The sequence below is a fragment of the Protomyctophum bolini genome (genome assembly GCF_963924005.1).
Source record: "Protomyctophum bolini genome assembly, chromosome: 9".
Taxonomy (NCBI): Eukaryota; Metazoa; Chordata; class Actinopteri; order Myctophiformes; family Myctophidae; genus Protomyctophum; species Protomyctophum bolini.
In genome coordinates, this window is record NC_137870.1 from 22787893 (window position 1) to 22797123 (window position 9231).

Genomic DNA, 9231 nt, shown 5'->3' on the forward strand with positions numbered 1-9231 from the left:
GCGACCTTTGGTTCAGTAGTTGTTATTATGCAAATTAGTGTGACACTAAATACACAATACAGAACAGAATGTAGTAAAACAGTTTTATTACAGCACAGACTTTCCATATTAACAAATTACTGTCTGGTTGGCTGTGGAATAAATTTTATTGCTAACCAATAATGAAATACAGTGTACACCACCAGCACCCTCACACACTGATGCACACTGTTTTCAGTAAACAACAGAGTGGATTAATTCACCTGCAAGAGTAGCACCCTCTACTTCCTGTCCCTGTTCCCATGAGCTACTGTACCAAAGGACAGAATGGTAAGACTCAGATCTTATAACGTTCATGTTTGTGATATATAGCATATACTCATATGCTCTTCTCTTCTCTTCTCTTCTCTTCTCTTCTCTTCTCTTCTCTTCTCTTCTCTTCTCTTCTCTTCTCCTCTTCTCTGCAGGTGTTCAACTGCAGCGCGCTAGATGACCTCCTAGAGGTATATTACCTGTCACCACTCTATGCTCTGGAGTTCTGCCTTGGTTTCCCTGGCAACCTGTTAGTTGTGATTGGCTATGTGGTTTGTCTGCAAGAGTGGCGGAGCATCAATATTTACCTTTTCAACCTAGCAGTGTCTGACCTCCTGTTCCTATGCACACTGCCTCGCCTCTCCTGGCTCTATGCGAATGGCCAAAAAGAGACCAGCCCCTATGCCTGTATCATCAACCGCTATGTCCTGCACGTCAATCTTTATTCCTCCATTCTCTTCATGGTCTGGGTGAGCGTGGATCGCTTTCTGCTCATCAGACACCCGACACGAAACCACTTCCTGCTAAGACCAAAGGTTGCGATGGCAGTAGCTGGGCTGAGCTGGCTGGCAATCAACATTCAGGTGGCTCCACTGATAGTGCTTATGTTCCAGGATATGCAGAAGGCAATTAACTCGAGCCGATGCACAGACTTTGCTAGCCTGAGTGGCGACACAAATTCATTTGGCTACAGCATTGGACTGACCCTGACTGGCTATGTTCTCCCTTTCCTGGGGCTTTGCCTTTCCTCCTACAATATTGCACGGCTTCTAAAGGTGCAGGATGCAGCTTTCCAGCGTAGGACCACTTCCTACAAACGGCCTCTCAGGGTTATCACAGCAGCAGCTGCCATGTTTCTGGTTCTCTATTCTCCCTACCATGTGATGAGGAATGTGAGGATAGCATCTCGGCAGGAATGGTCAGGGATGGAGCTATGTACCAGGATGTACATAGAGGGTCTGTACATCCTGACTCGACCAATCGCCTTCTTGCACAGTGTTATTAACCCCGTCTTCTATTTCCTCATGGGTGACCAGTTCAGAGAGCTCCTATTTTCTAAATTTAGACAGCTGTTGAGGAAGACAAGACGACAGAGGGGTGCAACATGACAACACGTAAAGGTAGAGTAAGTGATTTTCTTTGGTTAAATATAAGTGTTAAATAGCTCTATATTCTGATAGTACTCTTGCTATAGAGTGTTTGTTCAGTAACAGGAGTCTCCACGTTTCTACAGCTCTTTAATAATCAGAAAGTTCAATGGGATACCAATTTTATCCAATCAGGATAGAGACCACGAACGGAATACAAAGTGCAAGCTGGGTAGGCTCTCCTGATTGGCTGTTGTCACCGGGGTGCATACTAGTTTAGACTAGTCGGTTAGACATGGGTTAAGGTTAGGTTTAGGTGTGCTGCCCCGTGGGAGGTTAGGTTTAGGGTGAGGGTTTGAGATAGGTTGTAGTTGTAGTACTAATGACTTGTCTAATCAATGACTAGTCTAAACCAAAAACTGTCTAAACTACAGTAAGTACTGCACCCGTTGAAAATTTATTTTCTATTCATGAAAGAGCTGGAGAGACATGGAGACTCCTGTTACTGAACCCACACTTACAGAAATGATTACTATCAGAATATAGTGATTTAACCTTTTAACAAAAATATTTTTTATTTTAACAAAAACATAACACTTATCCTACCTTTATTTATTGTAATATGTACAGTAATGTACAGTATGTGAAACCACTATAATACTATATGAATGTTCAGATTCTTATACTATCTGGTATATGTATAAAAGTGCTGACATTTCTTATTAGTTTAAAGTCCTGACATTTATTATTAGTTTCTTATTAGTTTAATCTCTATAAACACTGATTGAATCCTTCAATATGTTTTTGTTTTACATACCGGTAATTATTCAAGATGATCAAACAAAAAAAGACAAACATCTTCAATTTAGTAGGCTGTATTGCCTAATTCATGTCAAATGTAATTATGAACAAATATATTTTGTATTGATGATCTAGAGATTATTTGTTGTGATTATTATAGCCACTGTTATCTGCACTGACAATGAATTACGGCATGTACTTTCCTCTTTTACCCTGGGTTTTGAACCCTAGTTTCCAGCACTGGAAAGTCCTTATATATATTTTACCATTGAGCTAATATTAGAGCCTGCCTGCTTGCTCAGGGGATAAATTGAATCTTGACCATCAGGTCAGAATTCATCAGATCCTAGGTCTAGGTGAGACATGACACGATCTACAGTAAATGTCCCAATATTGTATTATATTGTATTACCATGGTACCACAGATTGGACTAAATTAAAATGTATTCCTTAATAAACAAGACATTATGACATAGTCTTATTATTACCAGCTGCTTTTATATCTTCTGTGGTGGTGGTCCGCCATGTATGTACTGTAATAACACGAACAACAACTTGTGCAGGTTGAGAAATAAAAGTGATGCGTGGTAACTGGTTAATGTCCACGGCTGTCTTTAATTTCCACATGCATGCAAGCCTGTCTTGGCATCTTCAGTAAATGAATAGTTTCTAATCTTGCAGGAATGTTTCTGAGAATGTATTATGAGCTCGTCATCTCATATGTCAGTACCTGCATGTTTTAGATAAGAGGAACTCACTAAACATTATACACACTATGGGAAAAGGAAGATACAATGCTGAAAGTCAGACTATCCTAATAGAATGTCATCCAATATTATATTATATCTTACATCTCATATTTAATAACAGTACAGTATAATGGAAATATTTTGCCGCATCAAAGGTTGTAGCACATTATTGTTGTGATCTTTTCAACAGAGTCATCCTAACCTAAGTTTCATGACTGAAATATTAAGAAATGGAATGTTTTGGTGACCTTCTCCTGCACTTTCATAATAATCCTGTATGATGTAATGTTTTGTTTCATTAGCATGAGCGTGACAGTGAACTCATCTGCGAAGAGAAATGCCTGGTCACAACCAGAGCCATATAGCTGAGAGAGTTGCACCATTGAGGGATCAGAAAACCGCACTCATGCACTGTGCATGCAGCCCTGGAGTGTGACAAGATGGACTTTGAACATTGTTTCCAACGAAGGCGGCGCAAATATCAGCAATTTTAGGCATGTATGCAACATGACAACTGTTTTAAAGTATTGCACAGTGACAAGTCTCTGTAATGTTGTGCTACTAAAGAACTATCTAAAATAAAGGAATTTAAGATCATTAAAGCTGGGCTGTTGCCTCAGAGCCATAGAGTAAGACAGAGTTACTGTAGCCACGGCCAGGAGGCGAACCAGGGACCTCGTTCAAAAAGCCACATACGTTACCAGTCGGCTAAAGAACCATGGCCCAATGGGCGAGTGTGTAACGCAGCAACCTATAGCCTACATTATGACAACTCCGTTCACTTCATGGGACCAGTCCAATGGCGGCTCTTCTACGTGGACATCTATTGTCGAATATTGATAAGGGCCTGAACCGGAAGTTTACGGAATGCATTGGAGTCTATTGACCTTATGCACACTGCTGCCATCTTGCCAGCAAGGTGCTAACTAGGTGCAAGTTCCCATAGACAGCCCAATCATCCAAATAGAAAAGTCCTATCTAATTGTATTAAACAACATCAAACTCACCAACATTGCAGCTGTACGGAAAGCTTATTATCTTCTTTCAATCTGTAAAGTTTTTGTTTCATGTGAAGTTGCCCGAGGGCCAAGGCTCCAAAAACAGTCAGGGATGCTTTTTGGTGGTTTTTATTGCTCAAAACCTCCAGCTCCAGTGTAGATATTCACAAAAGAAAAATCAAACAGCAAAAATAATACTGGCCAAAATACAAAACAAGAACTCAAAAATACTTAATGTACAAGTAGGAAAAAGGGAAAATAACAAACTACACTAGGCTATGCCCATGACATGGGCCCCAGCAGCTCTCTCACAGGGCTGTCAGCATGATGCCTGCCCCAGCATAACTGACTAGCTCTGCCTGCAGTCTCCTCTTTATAGGAGAGGATCCTACCACCCACAGCGAAGCAATTAAATATAAACAGTAGATCTACAAGCTCACAGCTATCAGCTGAACCTGAATAGGTAACCCCACACCTAGATGTTCTATTTTAGATTATACATCATATGGGGTTACATTCATTTCCCCCGATAATAGACATACTTTACACTTGACATTGTGGAACACCCCTACTCCTCAACAGTACTTGGCACCTTCCCCCCTTCTGAAAGTGCCAGCACTGGAAAGGCCATACAAACACTGAGGTTGCAATAAACACAGGTTAATAAACGGAATGTTTTCTCTTTGTGTATCATTTCATTTGTACATCCTGTAAATGCATACATCAACAGTATTGACATTATATGATATGATTATATGGACCTGTCTGCCCCACTACCCACAGTCTGTGTGGTGTGTGCGTGCGTGCAATGTCCTTAATCAGTGTGTGTGTGTGTGTGTGTGTGTGTGTATAGGGCACGGGCTGCCCCGTGACATTTCATAAGAAATCCACGGTAGGCTACTACTTCCTGTCAAGAAATTCTGTGCAGGTTATTTGTTTTCTAAGTGTCAGTTTTGGAGTGCTTGTTGGATATCACTCAACAGCCATGCGTACCACCTGTTTTGAATTTGCACATAATGCAGGAGGTAGCAGGAGGTTGCTTTACTAAAAATACTTGATGGCCGCGGTCTGCGCAAGGTCAATAGGCTTTACAGTGACAAACGAGTTACATGAAACCATGTGACCGGGCTGTCTTCTGCCCCCTCAATGTCGTAACTCTGTCTTACTCTATAGCTCTGTGTTGCCTGAGTCCAGGGCATTATTATGCCAACTTCCGATCCAGGACTTTGTCACTCTTAGCCTAGCATTTCGTCAACGCAAGTCTATGTTGTAGAAGAGCCGCCATTGGACTAGCCCCATGAAGTGAACAGAGTTGTCGGCAGCGGTGGATCAGGGGTAGAGTGGCCGGATGGTAACTGCAAGGTTGCCAGTTCGAACCTGCGCAGGCTCCCCCAGAGTTAGTGTCCTTGAGCAAGACACTGAACCCCTAATTGCTCCTGTTGTGCTGGTTGGTGCCTTGCATGGTTTACGCCACCATCGGTGTATGAATGTTTGTATGAACTGTGAATATAATTCACAATCTATGTGAAGCACCTTGGATAAAGGCGCTATATAAATGCACCATTTACCAAGTATTTACCAAGTTTTTGACCAATCACAATACTTCATACACAGAAAAAGAATCCTGCAACTTCTGCAACAACAATTGATACACTCTACAGCGTAGGTCTTGCCCAGCGTGCACGTGAACAGTAAAGACACCAAGGATTCGACAGTGATGTCACTGTTATTCCATGTAACAACGGTGAAGCCATGGAGTGCTCGTTAGCACTTCCGCCCCAAGCAGGATCTGCAATCTGTAATGGCCGTAGGATGGCCCCACTGAGAGAAGAGTGAATCCAGGAACTCGGTCAACGTCCCAGTGGAGTGGAGGCCACTTGGAAAGAAGGTCGTACACCACCACCATGAAACGTTGGCGGACTGGTTTTGCCACTCAGAAGGCAAGCTCCCTCACTAAAGCCTCAATGTCCCATCATACCAGGTCACGACAGCGCTGCTTCACTCTTACGATGCCCAGATGACCCTCGTGGGCCATGGCCAGGACACATGCTCGCAGGCAGTCCGGCATCAGGGTGCAGAGCCCACGAGCTATGCAGACGCCGTTCCACAAGGACAGCTCGTCCTTGACACGATGGAAGGGAACCAGTTTGTCCGGAAGCTTTGCGGGTCACCAAAAGCGAATAAAGGTGCGGAGCTGGGAGAGCACCGGGTCCTGTTCCGAGGCTGTCTGGAGCTCTTGAAGCGACACTATGGACTGGAGTGGAGAGTGGATCATCTGGATAAGGCCCTGATCAGCGGGGTCAGGACCAGGATCGGGCGAAGGGCCGGGGGTGGCCTGTGACAGCAGGTCTGCCACGACATAGTCTCGACCTGGAGTGAACTGCAGGGTGAAGTTATACTGCTGGAGCCGCTCCGCCCAGCGATGGATGCTGAGTGGCCTATGTCCTGTGCCAGAAGTTGCGAGCAGAGCTGTGAGAGCCTGGTGATCAGGCCATTGTTGGGAACACAGAGAATCAACGTGATGGATAGTAAACCCGCTGTAATCCATGAGCATAAACCCTATAGGTCAGTGAACAAGTCCAGGCCCATAAGATTGGCTCAGTGGCTTGCGACTTGGAATGTGAATGAGTCAACAGTCTTAGTGCCATAACGCACCGAGCTGAAGGTGCCCACGATATCAATCCTGGAATTACCGTAACCTTTGAGGGGCACTTTGGATGGTGCAGCAAGCTTGTGGTATGGGAAAAACTGTGTGACTGTGGCCGCATTTAAGAGGGAGGTGTTCGCCCCTGTGTGGGCACACGCCATCAAGCTCCACAGTACACACTTTAAATGGCTGGCGAGCAGCACTCACAGAGTGTATGGTGGTCGTGGGTGAAGGCAGCTGAGAAAGACTATCGTGAGGTGGTGGCTGGAGTAGAACGGCAAACTTTGGAAAAGTGTTTTTCTTTCCCACAATTTCGACAACGCTGCCTCCTGGCGGGACAATTCTGGGCTCTTGAAGCAGGCGATGACGAGCCGCAATTACCGCAGCGCTGACCTGATCCCTCAGGTCAGCGCTGACCTGATCCCTCAGGTCAGCGCTGACCTGATCCCTCAGGTCAGTGCTGACCTGATCCCTCAGATCAGTGCTGCGGTAACTGCGGCTCGTCACGCTGTCGTCCAGCATAGTGTATGTGGGAAGCGTCTTGGAGAGGGTCAGGGCTAGAAGAACGTGATGAAGACTCGACCTGCTGTGATGTAAGTGCAGGCAGTGGAGATGAGGCGCTAGCCAAATGCGTAGCAAAACCCATGCTGTCTCGGTTTGAAAAGCTATTTCCACAGCCCTATTGAGTGTCAGGTCATCTGGTATGGGGACATTATCAATTTCTCACAAACCTTTGGGTTATTTGTGTGCAGCTCGGCCAGCTGATCATTTCGTCTTGCAATGCACCAAACTTGCACAGGCAGGCCAAGCCCCTCACATCAGCCACATATGGGTGAACTGTCTCACCCCACACGTTGTCGGCGCTGGCGAAATAAAATCCTCCGGAGGATGACACTTTGTGGGTCTGCGAAATGGTCAGACAGGAGTTTGACACAGTCTGCATATTGCGGTGGTCCCATGGGTGGCGTTGATCCGTTGTCCCTATGTGCCAAGACAGTGAATCAGAAATTCAGAATGGCTCTTAGTCGTGCGTCGCTCATGTCCGTTAGTCCCAAAGCCGTGATGTAGTTTTCGAACGACTCATGCCAGCGAGTCCAAGGATTAGGAGGCTCGGCTGGGAACGGCAGGAAAGCGGGAACCGGTGGTTGGGAACCTCTGGATAGACGGATGTACCAGTGGCGTTTCCAGGAATTACATTTTGGGCAGGAAAGATGTGTTTATTGTCGTCTCCCCGCGCACAATCGTAGCACTAAAGGTTTTCAAAGAGATATACAGTACCTGCCAGACGAGTAGGATACAAAGGCTGAAAGGCATGCATTTACATTCCAATGGGTGATTGAGGGTCACGCTCTACCGCAACGGCCAATCAGCTGTCCACTAATAGGTCTCAGGTTTTTGTCTTCTCTTTTTTCTCATTCTATGGATTTTGGCCAGGCAGAAAATGGATTTGGCCTGTCCTCGCCTTATTGTGGATACGCCTCTGGGATGTACCATGGTGTATTCAAGCTTTTTTATGAGCCCTCAGTGCAGAGCAGTTATAGGAATTAACCACTTAATTAAATCCAACATGTAGGCCTACTGTACTTATAGTTGATCTGATTCCCAAGGGCTCTGTACTAGAGCCCCTCCTGTTTTAGCTCTATACACTAGGCCTATATATCTTCATCGAAAATAGCAGACAAGCTCGCATCACACTGCAAGCTTGTAGATTGGCTATTTTCTGAAAATCTTTGCCCCAGAATAGAGATGCAAGGGTTCAACTGGTTAAGTGTCTTGCAGCTGCTCGGGGATAGTTTGACATGTAGCTAGGAGAGTCAAGCCTCGTGACCATCTGATTACCCAACCCAACGGCCTCTCTGCCCACTCAGCCGTGGCAGCCCCAAATACATCACAGTACAGTGGAAGTATGAATAATGATGAATCACTCCTTACTGTATAGGAACAAAAACCAACATCGAGTAATACAATACATACTATTTATTTGATTTCTGGGAAGTCACAGTCACAATTAAGGAGCCAACTCTCTTTCACTGTTACATTTCTAACCTTTCTAACCATTTCTTTTAACCTGAATCCACCTCATCACACTTTAACTGAACTTAACCACTCTGCTTTGTGTGTGGATCTGTTTTATACCCGACTCTATATCTACTGCATGTGCATTATTTGCTAATAACAAATTGGCTGTGAAATTAACATGATTTATTTTCAAATCCCTGCTGTAAGGGTGGAGGGAACTATCATATTTTCTTCCAGTAGACCTACGTATGATCCCTTGTTAAGTGTTTATGGATCTTATGAATCATGCTTGTTCACAAATGCATTCCTGTGTGTGTGTGTGTGTGTGTGTGTGTGTGTGTGTGTGTGTGTGTGCGTGCGTGCGTGCGTGCGTGCGTGCGTGTGTGCGCGTGCGTATTTGCCGATTGATCAAATCAGGATGTAAAGCCTCTTTATGTGTGCATGTGCACACGTGTATTACATGTTCCCGAACTTGTGTGCTGTAATTAAGAATAATCCTCAGAAAAGCTCTATCCACACTGCTATTCAGTAACTGTCTTTCTTAATCCTTGTCACGTTTCTTTCATTATCCTTCCATATTCTGGGAAGACAATGAGAACAGTACTTCCCTACAAGCTCTAGCTGTCACGTACAGATGG

The 9231-nt window shown here is 44.7% G+C and overlaps 1 protein-coding gene across 1 annotated transcript; it reads left to right on the plus strand.

The window, feature by feature from the left end:
• Window positions 1-289: 289 nt before the first annotated feature.
• LOC308320986 (succinate receptor 1-like) lies at window positions 290-1596 on the plus strand. The gene is made up of 2 exons (XM_080771743.1): window positions 290-309; window positions 447-1596. Exons 1-2 carry the CDS (start codon window positions 307-309, stop codon window positions 1398-1400), a joined length of 957 nt encoding a protein of 318 aa, XP_080627869.1. The 5' UTR covers window positions 290-306; the 3' UTR covers window positions 1401-1596.
• Window positions 1597-9231: the final 7635 nt, after the last annotated feature.